This window comes from Protomyctophum parallelum (genome assembly GCF_964188405.1).
Source record: "Protomyctophum parallelum genome assembly, chromosome: 3".
NCBI classification, from domain to species: domain Eukaryota; kingdom Metazoa; phylum Chordata; class Actinopteri; order Myctophiformes; family Myctophidae; genus Protomyctophum; species Protomyctophum parallelum.
The window spans coordinates 46,509,798-46,526,369 of NC_139698.1; the positions used below are offsets into that span (position 1 = coordinate 46,509,798).

Genomic DNA, 16,572 nt, shown 5'->3' on the forward strand with positions numbered 1-16,572 from the left:
CGCGTTGCATCGACCAGCATGCAAACATACTCTATTCCAGCACAGTGGGCAGGCTGCATGTGTGATGTATTGGCGAATTAGCTGCAAAAGGCTAACAGAAAGGACACACTTTACAACATGGCACCATCTGGCCATCTGCAAGTGCATCCATACCAAGTACTCACAATGGAACCAGGTCAAATCCAGTCCTTTTTAGGCCACCTTCACCCTGGCCACAGTGGCCAATGATGATCTAAAGCTCATCTTGTTGATGCTCACGTCGCATCACAACACAAAGCGTTGTCATCTTATAAATGGGCTATTTTCGAATAGCTGAACTATTAAATAGGGCTTTAAGTGTTTAAGGCCCTCTCACACACTGCCCTTCTCTCTCTCACCCCACTGTACACTTTATGCCACACTAATGAACAAGAAATTAAAACGTGATAGGCATAACTGTTCAATTAGTTATTACGATGCCATCCATCACCACAATCGGTGTCCAAAGTGTGTAAATCTGAGTTGGTTTATGGACCGTCCAGGCCGCCACACAGAGGGTCATTTCCCGCGGGCACATTTCCTTCTTCATTCATAAAGCGCTGCCTGCATCAGCCACTGCGAGACGGGAAGAAAACCGTCCGGCTGTGCATGTACGTTGACAAACAGGCAGCGTGCCGAGCTGAAACTGCAATTTGGCAGCTAATCAGCAGCAGACAGGCACTCCCCACTAAATCCCACCCATCCCGATCTCACCCCCAGTTGTCAAGGCAACGCTAATCTGAAAAGCTGTCTGCCAGAATAACTTTTTGACAGGCGATAGGAAGCCTATCAAAATGTCCTCGCCACGTGTGTTACGTGAACCCCGGTTTGGATCAAGGCTAAAAACAAAAGGAAGAAAACAAGATCCATTTTTCTGGCATGTTTTTTGTAGTTTTCGCAGAGAAGCAGAGTGCCTAATACCAGGCCCCAATCGTCTCAAGACGCTCTTTAAAGTTTTACAAACATTACCCCTTCACCACCGGCAAAGAAAGTTAATACATCAGAGAATGATTAAATATTAACAATTTACATTTAGATAGCGACAGTGACTGCGCAGTGGATGCAGATGTGCCATTCCAACCCTTTCCTGATATTTTCCTGAAAAGTCTTCTTTCTTCTTAATTTTTATCCCACGATTTTGTAACCCAGTTTTCTTTTCACCCAGTGCCAATTGTCTAATGTAATCCTGGGCGCTACACTTCCTCTGCCAACCTGGGGGGGCAGCGGACTGACCTCATGCCTCCTTCTATGCATGCAGTCCAAGCTGCTTCTTTTCACCGGACATAGGGGAATTTCCCCGGCCGGACGTAGCGCGTGGAAGGGACACGTTATTCCGACCAGTTCCTTTCCCCTCCATCAGGCGCCCCGGCTGGCCAGGGGGAGGTAGTTTTAGAGACCAGGATTACGGCATGTTTTTGTGAGGGTATCTACCCTAGGGGACACGGGGAGAACATGCAAAAAGTGCAAACATGCAAAAAGTCTTCTGAAAATGCATGTTTTCCCTGCAGGATTTATTCACTGATTAGCCTTGCTTATTCTACCACTTTGCTACTGAAAAGTGTCCAGCAGAGGAACTCTATCTATTCAGGGAATCTGAATATAATTAACATACACAACACCTTGGCAAATGCCACCCCTGTCTGTTTCTGACAATGCACTGACAATTTACTGAATTGCCAATGGCAGGACATGGCAGGACAGTTCTCAAACAGCACAACTGTAACTTTGCCTTGCAGGGGAAAGAGTATCAGCGTTCCATAAAGAACCCTGGCACCCTTCACATCACAAAGACCCTCTCAGGTGCATGGTGCATAATGAGGACGAGCATGCAGAGGTCACGTTGGGACCACGTTGACTCCAATGTCACTGTAGTGACTAGTGATACACTACTGCTGTATCCGGTGAGCAGGTCAAAAGTTCCACAGTAGCAACCCTGGCTAAGCTCCCATCAACCCTTCAGTAAAACAGTAAAGCATGTTATACTACACTACTCAGTAAGGCAGATTATTTACAAATAGGTTGATTAAATATTCATACAAATCACAAACGATTCCCGAGTTGCTAGTCAATTAAAGTCTATATTTAGGACCCATGAATATCAAATGCTTCAAGCTGCATAATGGTGGTGGGGGGGCGGTAGAGGTGGTGTCTGGAAAGAGCTCATGTTGACTTTCCTCGGCGGTTCAAGAAGAATTCTGAAAAGGCGATAGCTTTTTGCTTCTAATCTTTCTCTCGTCTTTGATGCCTGCTGCCTCGTGCGGGGGAACTGACGACAGCCACGGCAATGACGAATTATCCATCCTTATCTTTCCGCCGATATCTCCAACCACTCACGACTCACTCGGCTCCCATTAAAGGAGGGGAGAATAACAGGAGTCAGACGCGCACGTGAAGAGATCTCGACAACAGAGGGAAACGGAGAAGGAGAGAGACACGGCTCTGGCTCACTGTTTGAGGGTGGGGGGTGTTTGAAGTAACAAATGTGCATTGGCAGGAAGGCGCACTACCTTGAGCATAGCCTCTGTGCAGCTCTCAACCCCTATGAAATACAATCTCATACAAAATCAATGAATTTGGTTTCCTGCCACAAGGGATGCACAGGTAGCTAGTAAACCCATGAAAGCACATTTCAAGACTGAATGGCAGGTATAGGGAGCTCTTATTTGCGTAGGTGTTCAGTAAGTTTCACACCACAGAGACCTCTAGGTATACTGGGCTTAACGACACCAGGCTTTGCAGCCATTAGCATGAGATAATACTTTATCACTTCTCTTATTCATGAAAGGTATTAAAATAAGGACCGAAATAGAGAGCCTTACGGCAAGGAAATACTTTAGCCTCGTCTTTATCTTTCTGGGTGCATAACTTACGCCGTCAGATCGGCACGACGCTCTCATTGCTACCCCTCAACAGAAAAATGGGAATAAAGGGAAAGACAAAAAGGTGAAATAATGAAGGATTGAGTCACACTTAATAGCCAGTCTTTCTTTGGGCAAAGTGGATCGAGCCAGGCGACAGCCATGCGGAAAACAGAGTGCCTTTTTTTTTCTTGCCAACACAAGGGAATAAAAGAAGATCTACAACGCTGACAACGCCTTGTGCTGTCAGCCTGTAGATGTTTTGGGTGCACGACACCGGCACGCGAACAACTACAAATCAGGCTTGCAGTTTAGCCTTCAATCAATCAGAAAAAATCTTGAAAGGTGAAATAATGAAGGATCAAGTCAAACGTGGCGGCCAATCTTTAGGCAATAACATTTTAATGGATCTGGGCTGGTTTGACAGCTATGCAGAAAACGGGAGCATTTAGACCGCCCTCGATGAGAAAGTAAAAATAAAAACATGGTAATGGAGGGGGAGAGATGGAGTCAGGGGAAATGTGTCGAGGAATGAAAGACCTGATGTTGAAGGCAGGACGATCAGATCTGCTACTTTCGCCCTATTACGACGTGCCCAGAACAGGGTCGCTGGGGTTCACGTGGTGAAGAGAGTTATAGCCCATTCCACTGTCTTCAGTCAATACTGACTGACAGCGCTGCACACTATAAACGCAAGATCGTTATCAGCTCACAGATAATGAACCGATTCCGATTGTTGGCAGGGAACACAAACTGGAGCGTGGCGTCTACCAATATTGGACTCGAATACAAAATGATGCCATTTAGTACTGATTTACAGTATACCCCAAGGTCCAACATAAATTGATTGAACTGCAATTTTTTTATGAGTGTTTTTTGTACTGTTTGTTTGTTGTATTGTTGCTTGTATGGATGTTGAATGTTTACACACAGACCACAATGGGAACAAGCCTTTGGCTTGTATTCTGATTGTCCAGTTGGCTCTTTGTACTGCTGAACTTTTATAATGTCAATCATATATTCAAATCAACCAATCAAAAACATTCAGGCTACACGCTGAATATCTGATTTTTTTTAGCTCTCTTTTTTTTTTAAACTCTTAGTATTTAGAACAGTAGTTCTAAAAAAAATAGCAGATATACAAAAGCACACAGCACCTCATGGGCGTCACTTCATGCCGGAGCCGCGCTGCCAGCTGGTACATCCGTTATATTTGAGCATTTTTGAAAAATCTAGAAAGTGTTGAATGTTGAATAATTTAGCAGGAGAACGTTTGAGAACTACTGGTTCAGAAGGCATGAGCAGAATCAGCCTCTATCAGGTCAAACAACACCTCACCATGCTTCCACAATGAACACTGCAGCCTACACTGCAAAATCCTGACTGTAGATCTAACTCTGGAAGAGTAAAAAAGCCATCCCAAGCTAGGTTATGAAGAAATGCTGCAATCTTCAAGTTGACTGCGTCTGACGTTCTAATTATGTGTGGGCTAGAGAGGTGGGTGGTAAAAATGCGGAGATGAAAACCAAATCCTACATTGCAGGACCAATGTTAAGGAGCAGAACTATAGCTGCCTCGGCCCACTCAAAGTGACTACTGGGTTTGTCTGCTGTTTGCAAGGGGTTAGGATACTGTCTGGCAGATATAGTTGAGGGGTGATTTCAACCATGTGCTGTGAAGGACGGAGGGCAGTCTTTCATAATCTAGGCGGAGGCATTCAGTGGGTGTGGCAGTAAAGGAGTGTCCTAAAAAACACAGCTTTGTCATCGGTTGCCTCTGTCCACCAGCCGCAGAGATATCCGACCATCTGACTGTATGAGACGACAGTATGTCTTTTACCAAAAACAATAGAGCGTACACAATATATCGGTTTGACCAATCTGTTGACTACATTGGCATCTCCAATTGCGTCCTGATTTGTCACCTTTTTGAAATGTAGATCTACAACCTCACACAATGCATCATGTCATGACGCAAGTTGTATGAAATGTCCAAAATCGGGATGGGCATCGGAACCGCAAATCTGGCATCGACGGGCTCTATTCATTAAGAAATATTGCCATCTTCAATTTGACCGCTGATAGTCAATGCCACAAACATACAGTAGCACTGACTTTTCCCACCTACCTGACAATAAGAAAGAATCGACGTGCGACTCTTTCCTCCCATTTTTCCTCTAACTGAGCCAGAAACAGGGGTGGGATACAGTAATGAGCCTTTCGGGCTCTCTCTCCTCTCTAGTTCTAAGAGACTGGCTATCGATTACAACATCAAACCACAGCTCTGATAGATCCACAGGGATTGGGCCGGGGCTCGACAGTAAGGCTGCTGTTGTAGCGATTAACATCGAAACATGAATCAGCAACCCAGGGTCACGACCCCGCTGAAGGAACAGACCAGACGACACATGCCCCCCCCCATCCCGTGACCCTGGACTTGCATTACGGGCTCTTGTTTCCTCCGGAGAGGACGTTCCTCTGACAACTCCCAGGCAGCGGCTGGCTGGCGTGGGAAGAGAACGCGGAGATGACAGGATTAGGTTTGACTTTGAAAGCTGGCCTCACAGCAGGGGAGAACATGGCAGACGTCGAGCGTTGCCAAAGTACAGGTATGAATGAGAGAAGAAGAGATGTCTAGTCTACGCCAATACATAAATGGTCATTCTCTATGTTGAATAAGAGAAAGAAAAAAAGCACCTTCAGAAAATATTCTGGCATTCCTTGTGAAAACACAGGGGCATAATTATCTTCAGGCAGCGATATGACCTTCAATTTCAGCCATGTTTCTATGCGCCTTGAATATACAGAGGGCCTGGGCTAAAACATTGTTTTTAAATCGAGAGAAATCATGCCTTGTGGCATGATTTGTTGATGCAAACGTGAGTGTGAGTATGTGAAGTGGGTAGATAGAGGTTGCTATGGAGATGACCCCGTTTGCCAGAGCGGTTGCCTCACTCACCTGCTGTCAGGTGGCCGAGCCTGTCGGGTGGGATGGAGAGGAGAGAGTCGACGATGGCCGCCCTTTGCTGGAGGAGGGTGGAGATCATCTCGAAGCCCTCCGGGCCCAGGAGCTCAAACAGCTGGAGGAAGAAACCACGGGGCATAAATGGTGGATGAGCCAAAAAAATACTACACACAGTCACACACACAGCGGTAAACAAACATACGCATACACATCCTATGGTTTAGCCCCTCCCGATAGATACACGCCTTCGGTGCCAAGAATGAGCACCTGGTAATTACCATCCGCCTGGTACAGAATATGCTCTGCCGCTTAGCCTCCCAAACACAACCACCTGGCACTTAGCTGGAGACAGAAAAGAACGACGAAAAAATGCGCGCACAAAGAAAAATGCAGGGTATGCGATATACAAAGCCAGAGACAAAACAGAAGCGGAAGAAAATGATACGCTGGATTGGAGGCTGGGTTCCTCTAAAACAATAGCCAATATTATCATCATTGCGGGTTGCCGGCAGGATCTTAACTAAGCAGGGACTGGTACTCGCAGGTGGTTAATTGAAAAATAACAGGCCAGAGCTACACGTAACTTGAAATTATAACCAACATTCCACAACAATTGTATCCCCCCACCAACCCCCCCACGGCTGGTATCAGATTTTGTTCGGGCTTGGGGAAGATGGAAAGACTAGTTTGCTCTTTCACTGGGTCTTCTCTGGGGGATGGACCGCGGCAGCAGGTGGACGAGAGGAACAGATGCACTTTGATGATGTTAGGTCAGTCATCGCCTTTGTTGGGGTTACCTTTGCTTCTTTCTTTGGTATTATATGTACATACGCCCCCGTTCTATGAGCCCCTGTGAATGTTTGATGTTGTTTAGTATGGTTTGTTTAGAGATGCTGTGTGTGTGTGTGTGTGTGTGTGTGTGTGTGTGTGTGTGTGTGTGTGTGTGTGTGTGTGTGTGTGTGTGTGTGTGTGTGTGTGTGTGTGTGCGTGCGCGCGAATGTTGTTGTTTTTGGCCTCCTTCATGGGCTTCCATGAATTGTGTCCTTGGCAATTGATTGAACAGTTGAGGATAAGGTGAGGTCTACTGGGACTGAGAGACAGAGGGCCTTTGTTCCTTAGACGAGATGAGAAACAAGATGAGTCTTTCTACGAGTGGTGGAATGTAACTAAGTACATTTACTTAAGTACTGTTCAATTGCAAGGTATTTGCACTTGATTTGAGCATTTCCTATTTCCAATACTACAGAGGGGTATCCAAATATTGTACTTTTACTCCACTACATTTATTTGAAAACTTTAGTTGCTAATTTCTTTGTAGATTTAGAATTTAGATTATTATGACAAAATGTACATGAACCACTTCAGTCATATACATTTCGGCCATTTGAAAATAGCCCATTTTCAAAAGATTTGAAAACTTTATTCTTTTTTACTCAAGTAAATGTTGAATTCCAGTAACAGAGTATTTCTACCCTGCAGTATTAATACTTTTAGTTTAGTAAAGATTGTGAGTACTTTTCTGAGGCGAAAGCCCCTCCAACGTCTGGCTTTTGTGTGTGTAATATAGCAGCCAAGTCTATGGACTTTGTGCGCGGTCCCAAAGGCGCCCCTCACTTCACACAAGTGTGATTTGATATATCTATTATACCCCTCCTGCTATATATCCCAATCAAAGCAGCCCTGTCAGAATAGCCCACTGACTGAGTACATACACAATATACAACCCATTGCCAATAGAGTTAGAACGACTATAATTAATCTAACTCATTACAGCGGCATTCTGAAATGCTTGAACTCTATCGCCCATCTGTCCCACTGAGACACTGACTGCAACGTGACGATCAAAATTACCTTTCAGATCCCCCTATGTAATCAAATAGCCCCTCTCCTGCACAGCTCCATCCACAAAATGTCATCAGTCCGAGGGCTACAAATGAGAAATAATAGGAAGCGGGTCCTCCACTGTCAGGTCTAATGGCGGCGGACGCCGAGCCTTTAAACTTTGCTGTTGACTTTGGAGTCACGCCGAGGGAGAGGAGCGCCTCACAAAGGGCACTCTACATCTAAAGGATGTCAGTGGGAGAGTTCGCCTCCAAATGTCAACTACGTGAGGAGAACGTTAGAACAGAATGTATAGTCTGGACCAGGTAGCACGATACTGTCACTACCATGGAGCATGGGGGGGGGGAAGACAGACAGACAGACAGACAGACAGACAGACAGACAGACAGACAGACAGACAGACAGACAGACAGACAAGCACCAAATGTGGGTAGGTTTTTTCATCTGGTGTGCAAGTTTAAGAAACCATTTGGACACTTTGGCAGGTGCCTTTTTTGCGACATAATGTCAGCGTGAGTATGATATAACTCTTTAATGTATTTTTACTTAATTCAAATTTTGACAAATCAGCTCTGCCCACTGTTTTTATTCACCACCATAGTTTTGGGGGATTGTCCAGAAAGCATTTTTATTAGTGGAGGAACACTTTGGATATCATGTCCGCAGCTCTTATGCAGTGTGTTTATTAATGCCGGTAACATTCGAACCTTTCAACAGCACGTCGTGAATTATTAGCAATAGCACAGAATAGATAGGCTAGACACAGGCAGGCAGGCAGGCAGACATGGAGAGAGAGAGATAGATAGAGGAAGAGAGACAGAAAGAAAGACAGAAAGAAAGAAAGAAAGAAAGAAAGAAAGAAAGAAAGAAAGAAAGAAAGAAAGAAAGAAGCATTATTATTGATGACTATTTATGGATGGCAACTAAGGTCAGTCAGGGGGTGCTCTAATTCTGACCCTCAGATTGGATTCAACATAACACTATTAATCCAGTAAGTAGGTAAATAATATGATTCACCCCCCCCCCCCCCCTCTCTCTCTCTCTGCAACATACACAGTGCACACAGCCACAGGCAAGCAGCTATACTGCTACAGACACACAGACTCAAGTGCACAGCGCGCGCACACACACACACACACACACACACACACACACACACACACACACACACACAGTCACACACACACACACACACACACACACACACACACACACACACACACACACACACACACACACACACACACACACACACACACACACACACACACACACACACACACACACCCCATTTATGCAATCATGAGGGGAAAAAACAGATGATTGCCTAATAAATTATATTCATTAACTGGCGTGTCGGTCTCATTTTTGCTTTGTTCGCCTGAAGCTGGAGAGAGGATGAGAGAGAGAGGTAGAGAGAGAGAGGTAGAGACAACATTAGAGAGAAGCGCCGTCCTGTGAGAGCAGCCTATAGCAGGGGTCTTCAATGTTGTTCAGGCCAAGGACCACCAAATTAAAGCACTAGAATATGACTTACACAATCTGTATGGTAATACAATAGAACTCATATACAATTGGGGTGGTTGTATTTAGTCTCCCTGCTCTTCTATTGAGACAATTAGATAGTGTCAAAGGTCATGTCTCACCAAGACAAGGTTCAATTCATTCCCTGAGCAAGGAGGCAAAACATTTATAAAATCATGACTCAAATCTGGGGTAGAAGAGGAAAGACATTTGAAAAGATATACCAAATGAGTTACAGACCCATTGAGTCCATTACTGATTTGGTTACCAAGTATAACTCATTTGGCTGGGGGACCCCCTGGAACTGCCCCAAGGACGGGAGATGTACCACCGCGTCTGTCCCTGTTCCCCAAGTAACCTGCTGATACTTTTTAATGACTTGTTTTCATTTGTGCCTATAATCAGCCAACAGCCCAGTGTTTATCTCGGAGTTTACAGCGCTTCAGATGTCCTCCTGCCTTTTTACCATAAAACTCTCAAGACTTGATAATACAGAGGACCTTAATGCAAATCCTCTCTAAATAATTACAAGGTCTTGGTGTCCTCTGTATAAAATGTACAGAATCCAGGCAGCTTATACTCAAATCTGCATTCCATTTTAACTTGCCCTTTGTTTGCAAAAGATTTAAGAGCCCGACTGAAAGCCAGACTCTTGGGTCCAAAGCCGATTCCGAGAGTCTGACCTAGAGTCCTAGACCACCGATTACTGATGTTTTGACCAATATTTTGTGAAAAACAAAACAAAGAAAAGTGCTAAATATTTATTAGATTAAAGTTTCTATTTGAGAGCATTTAACTTACGAGCAAAACAAAAACACAAATAACATTTTGATAGTTAAAGGTAAAGATGTTGTGCCTAAAATGATATGCCTGTAAGGGCAGGAAGGGTAAGGGTAGGAAGTGGTTACAAAAAGGGGAAACATTTGTTGTATAATTCCTGATACTGATGTTGTGATAATTTGGCGATATGTGGGCCAAACCCACATATCCGTCAGGCTCTCATATATATTCCCCCTGGGATGTTAAGGGGCCTTCATCTTCAGCTAAGGTCAAAACTGCTCATAGCAATTCCAGACTATGGTTGGAAACATAAAGGCCATGGCTGACATGGCCCAGGAGCGAACTGCAACCCTGGACGAAGCCCTAGAGACAACCAGGTGTAGGTCAAGGTTAGGAGAATCAGAGGAACGCCATGACACAAAGAATACCTCTGGGACAGATCAAACTTTACGTTGCTGAAATGCCAAGTTTGGTCTACACCGGATCTTTTTTTTAACCAGTGCGCCACAGATTGGAAATGTGTTACCATTGTATCGGAAATTACAGACGACATGACAATCATTATAGGTGAAGGATTTCACACATATTTAATACTGATTAAGTGTTTAGTTGTTTTTAAACTGTTTAAACTGTTTCATGGCTAATCAAGTGTTTCAAATTGATTAAAAAATATTGGTAAAAAAAACATCAGTAATTGGTGGTCTGGGAATCGGGGTTTGGCATCGGACCCCAAACATGTGGCATGGCTCTAGTGGCGTGCGTGCAGCCCATGCTAACCTCATTCTGCAGCTCGTCGTCACTCTTGTGGGAGGCAAGCATCTCGAACAGGGAGGTGCACAGCTCCTCTGGGCTGGAGGAGATCATGTTGCCTCCGTCGAGGTACTTCTCCACCTCCGCCCTCAAGATGGCTCCGTCCCCAGAGCCCTGGGCGGAGGAAGAAGCCGCCGACGCGGCTCCGTCCCCCTGCTGGCCCCCGACCCTCCTGGCGAGGAAGCTGTTGAAATCAAGGCCCATGTCCTCGTCGGAGCTCTCGGGCGGGGGCAGGTCCTCCACGGGGTCCAGCGTGTAGCAGTCGTAGGAGAAGGCGATGTTGCGTCCGAAGGAGGCGGAGCCGCTGCGTCGGCGACCGCGGCAGGCGCTCTGGGCCTGGACAAAGTCCTCCACCCGGGACTCTCCGAGCGGAGTCACGGCCCGCGTCACGGCCGCGCAGGAGGCCTCGGCCGCAGAGGCGGGGAACGGGCCGAACATCTGCTTGATGGCCCGCGTCTCCTCGGTGCCCACGTGGTCTTTGTTGTGGAAGGTCTCGAAGAGGAACACGGCGGCGCTTTCGATGGCGTCCTGGCCATCGTCAGCCCCCACTGGCAAGGAAGAGGAAACAAGGTACTGAGCGAGTCACATCATGGCTGTCATAATCATTAGTAAACAAATTAAGAAGCCCATTTCAAAAAAGCTATTTCAGCTGTGGTCGTACTGGTCGTCATTTTAATGGTTATGATTATTGTGGAACAAACACCATCACCAAGCTGTTACCATTAAGGGTATCTAGCTTTTGCAACAGCTAGTCTATGTTATTCTGCGTTGCAGCGTTTCTTTCACCGGGAGACATAAGCAGTAGCACCTTGAATCGAAGTATAGCCTGGAGAAAGAACTGGCCGTTTAAAAAAGAGATGCTGTGTGGCTGCTGCATTTCATTTGAATAATAATATTCCAAACAATTTAAAGCTTAACAAGAGCCAGGCTTAACAAAAGGAATTGCGGACTAATTGTCCAATTAGAGAAGGGGGGAAAAAATGTCAGAGAGAAATGGGTTGTGTGGGGGTGTATGTGTGTGTGGAGAGAGGCTGGGAGCATCCAGACCAGATGAAAAGGATTTAAACCAATTAAAATGGTCTAAAAGCATCTCAGCCTCCGCCTCACGTAGTGGAGCAGAATGGCGGCTTTCATCCTTCTTCAGAGTAAGCTTAAGAGCTTCTCTTCATTTGGATCTTAGTTAGATGGCTCAGAGCGAGTTGGAGACAACAAAGTGGCTGGGCAGCAGAACCATGACAACAGCAAATATTGAGTTACTCTTGACTGTCGCCAATAGAGAGAGAGAGAGAGACCACACCAATGTAAAGCAAAGCCCCGTTAAATTAGCGAGACCTCTATCTTTTTATTCTACGTGATCCCTTGACCCGTTTACATCTACAAGCCTAACCAAGTGTTAATTTGTTGCCCTGTTAAGTTTCACTTGTTAATGTTTCCGTAAACAAAAGCATGTTACATTATTTATGAACCTATCCAGTAGGTCTGTAGTGTCACTCCTTGCGTGTCTGAGCGAGAGCGAAAAAACATACTGAGGGTCGTTTGCACCAAGAAGGAATAAATAATGCTTAGTTTAGTGTTAATCAAAGATTTGTTGATCAAGGATTTATTTTAATTCAAGGTGTGTTGCACCACTTGATTTTAAGCATTGCTTAACAGACCGGTGATTAAACCCTTAACCTGTGATTAAATCCTTCAACCTGTAATTCATTTACAGTTTCAACATTGTTGTGTGTCCACCATCTTGGTTTTGCACTGAAAATTAAGAGGAATAACAAACCCTATTGAGCCTAATATCATTAGCATAAATACTGTGCCTGCAGCAAAATAATAATAATAACCCATTTTAGACTGAAGCCGATTCTAAAAACACCTTCTAAATACTGAAGAAAATAAATTAAATATTAATTACAAAAATTACAAAAATGTTAATATAGTAGTGTACATAGCAACAAGAAGGTTGCCGTCCTGAGGGGTAAAACACCAAAAGGGGTTGCCGTCCTAATAAACCCACGTTATACGACGGTGTAGCTCATGGTGGGCTTATAGATCTGTTCTCCTCACGCTACGGCAGAGCAAAGAGTTAAGGCTCATTCATAGTCTGGATTTTCGGTGGTGAGGCGACCACCGCTCTGGTGGTGAGCTGACCACCGGAGCTGAAAAAACGTTGAGCAGTGGTGAGTAAACACAGAGAGAAGGGCTGGAGCGGTGGCGGTGGTTTGCTCTTCACCGTGGCTCGTGACGTCATGTTGTAGTTCGGTGGTCACCTAACCACCGAAAACCCAGACTATGTATAGAGCCTTTAGGCTACGGCGATTCCAATCATTTCCTGGTCCTCCTGGGTTCAAAATGGCTTCATGAAACCAAAAGAGCACCTTGCGATTGGAATATTTGGATTTGGAACCACTGAGCGTGACGACAACAGATCTATAAACCCACCACAAAGTGGCGCGTTGCAAGCTTATAAATCTGTTGTTTTTAGCATGCGACACCATTGTATACTGTCACTGGGGTTTATTAGTCATCTGATGGCTGGTAACGAGGCTATATGCTTCCCATGTTTACATTTAAACCACCTCTAAGTTTCAAATGTCTAACCCTATTGATATTTAAATCAAAGTTTAAAGCAGTGGTGCAACAGGATGAACATTAATCCAGGTTTACTGTGAAAATTAAAACCAAGTTTGAAAAACAAAATTTGTGAAAAACCTGATTAGTGAAAACTAGGTTTAAAGTTTCGTGCAACTGGATAAACCTTGATTTAAACCAGGTTAAGGCTAATCCTTCTTCGTGCCAACAGCCCTGAAAGTGAAATAAAGATTTGTACTAATTAAAGGTCCTTTACTGGCCCTGGCTGGCTCCCCCCTAAGCTCTCGATTCAATGCATAAACACACATGTCTGTCTGCCTGCTAGGAACCGAGAGGAAGCTCTCCGTCCTTCAGACCTCCGTCTACTGTACGGCTTCTGAGCTCTAGCCGGAGGTGTCCTTTGGAGCTCTGATATCCCGTCGGAGGGTGCAGAGGGATTAGGAAGGTAGCGAGAATCCTGCCGCGTCTCAATCCCCACCCCGCTGTTTTTCCCTTCGCCTTCTCCCTCTCTGCCACCCCCTACCTCAGCCTTGACTGGCACCGCAACACCCCCCTACCCACCACATCGCATGCACACACGCATGCACGCTCGCTCGCACACACACACACACACACACACACACACAGACAGACACGCACAGACACGCACACAGGATCAGAATAGCAATAAGAACAGTGGAAGGGGGACCTTGGATACACCGCCGTCTTACTTAGGGAGGTATTTGGCAGGGATTTGGATTTAAGATAATTATCAGGCACATCAGGGGCAGATAAATGCTATTACTGTTTGGTTGGTGCAAAATGACAGCCAATGGCGGTGCCACATATTGTGCATGGCGTCTCTGGGGGAACCCGTTATCTCCAAGTGGAGGCATAACCCTGCTCTTAGAACAAGAATTATTTTTGGGGGGGATTTGAAACAAAAATCGATCAGATTCCTCTCCTCCATAAAAAAAGACTATGTATCTTCAACTGTACACTGTAGCATTTTTAACTGCCTGCCATTCAGCTTCACTATGCCTTCGAAGCATTCACTGCAGAGACTTCATAAAAACGAAAATAAAAAATTAATTACAGCTGTTGGGAGCTCGGCGAGCAATGCTAAGTAATCACTCTGGAGCAAAGATCGAATCACTCTGTTATTCTTCCCTGGTCTCGTTTGATCACTCTTCAAATGAAATGAATTAGAATGTGAATGATAATGTGTTTCAAGGCTGTGGAATGGATTTGAGATGTATGATAGAATTCTTTACTAGAATTCATATTCTTTCCCCGATTCCGATACCCACAACTGATACAGAGTACTGAATCAATGTGTATAATTTAAAAATAATCTAGGACTGTGGTTCTCAAAGTGGGGTCCAGTATTCCTTGAAGGGATTCCAAAAGGACCCTCACAGGACTGTAACGCTGAGAGTGTACAAATGGAACCAAAGGGGCCCGTCAGTTATGGGCCAGGGGTGCTTGACATTAAAATATGTTTTGACAACCACTGATCTAGGAATACATAGAAATGCCATTAAGCATTATGATTGTTAAAGTGCATCTACAAGTTAGTTTAAAAAAAAGTAAATAGCACAGAGTATAAAACGGTAGTGCCACGTCAACTGAACCAATCAAAACGTATTACGTACTGTATCGGTATCGGAACAACTCTAGTAGGGCCCGGCCGATATGGATTTTTGAGACAGATACCAATAACCGATTTGAGAGATGGGACATTCACTGATAACCGATATGCAACAGATTTATTTATTTATGAAAGAGTAGTTTGGAGTGACACAGACACTGGCATCACAGTTTGGCTCAGACAAAATAGGATGTATTTCAAATGAACTTCCAAACAAGAGACGAGGAGCAATGCAATACCGATACATATCGTTAGACATTCCACCGATACGATATGACCCGATATGAGGCCAAATGAGGCCATATCGGTGGCCGATATATCGGTCGGACACTAAACTATAGAATGGATTACCGTACCAATCTGTTTGGCTGCCTGAAGGATGCTCCTCAGCTCCTGAGAGGCGGCCTGCTGCTCAGCCTTGTTGTCCTGGCGCTGTGTGCAAAACTGGACAATCTTCTGCCATGTGAGGCCCTCTCTGGCAAACAGCTCCTGTCTCTTCAACCGCTTGGTCTAACAGACGGCAGGCAATGGGGAGAAACACAGAAAGGTGTACATTGTTATACACAACATTCATATGCATGGATGTTCTATTTGTTTGTGCACCAATAAGCTCGATTCGTACTGTACTTTGTTATGGCATTGCAGCTCACCGAAAATAGCTAAAAAGAAATAGCAACAAGCTCACCATGGGCCTGATTCTTCAACGTGTTTCCGCTGATATATTGCCGTGACGCTGGCGGAAAGGCATTTACGTGGATTTCCCACATTAATTTGGAATTCATGGAAATGGCCGTGAACTTGACGCTGTCTTTGGTTCGTCGGAAACTCCGCTAAATCCTCCGCCACCTCTTTAGGTGGCGGAGAAATTTGCGGAAGCAAACACTTGCATATAGATTTATTCAGAAGGCTTTAGTCTTCATGCTGAATCAATAAATAGTCCCCAAATCTCAGATAAAATATGTAGGCATGTGCCCCCAACATATTGGTCGATCAGCACAAAAAATCAGCACAAAAAACGATATATATATATATATAAAAGCCGAGTGCACTCGTATGCCTAAATGCATGCATTATAGGCAAGTTAGCCTATATAGAGTCCCATATACAGAAACTGCCCAGCAAGCCGACACCTTTTTATTTATTTATTAGGATATTTATATCATGCGCGATTGGGGATGCTCACTCGGCAGCCTTCTACTCGAAGTGCAACGGTTGTGAGCTTGTAGATCGGATCTCGCGGATTCGCGCTGCATGTTAAAAAACAAATTCACAGTTATAATAAGAACATAGGCTTATCTGCATTCTGCACTGTACGAATCCAACATAGTTTAGTGTAGACAGTAATGCCTGCAGTAGGCGGCGGCAGGCCTAATGAAATTGTTTTGTTACGGAGATCCATTGAGTCAGTTGACTGTCGGTGTGTGTGTGTGTGTGTGTGTGTGTGTGTGTGTGTGTGTGTGTGTGTGTGTGTGTGTGTGTGTGTGTGTGTGTGTGTGTGTGTGTGTGTGTGTGTGTGTGTGTGTGTGTGTGTGTGTGTGGCGGAGGGCAGACAGCAGCGTACTG

The 16,572-nt window shown here is 44.9% G+C and overlaps 1 protein-coding gene across 1 annotated transcript in view; it reads right to left on the reverse strand.

Annotated features, from left to right (window-relative positions):
• The window catches only part of ascc3 (activating signal cointegrator 1 complex subunit 3), a 194,462-nt gene that overhangs the window by 166,114 nt on the left and 11,776 nt on the right, over nt 1-16,572 (reverse strand). Inside the window, exons 3-5 of the mRNA XM_083761688.1 lie at nt 15,366-15,519; nt 10,764-11,344; nt 5,835-5,955 (exon numbers count right to left, since the gene is read on the reverse strand). Coding sequence (XP_083617814.1) covers nt 5,835-5,955; nt 10,764-11,344; nt 15,366-15,519 — 856 coding nt within the window. The remainder of the gene's footprint in view (nt 1-5,834; nt 5,956-10,763; nt 11,345-15,365; nt 15,520-16,572) is intronic.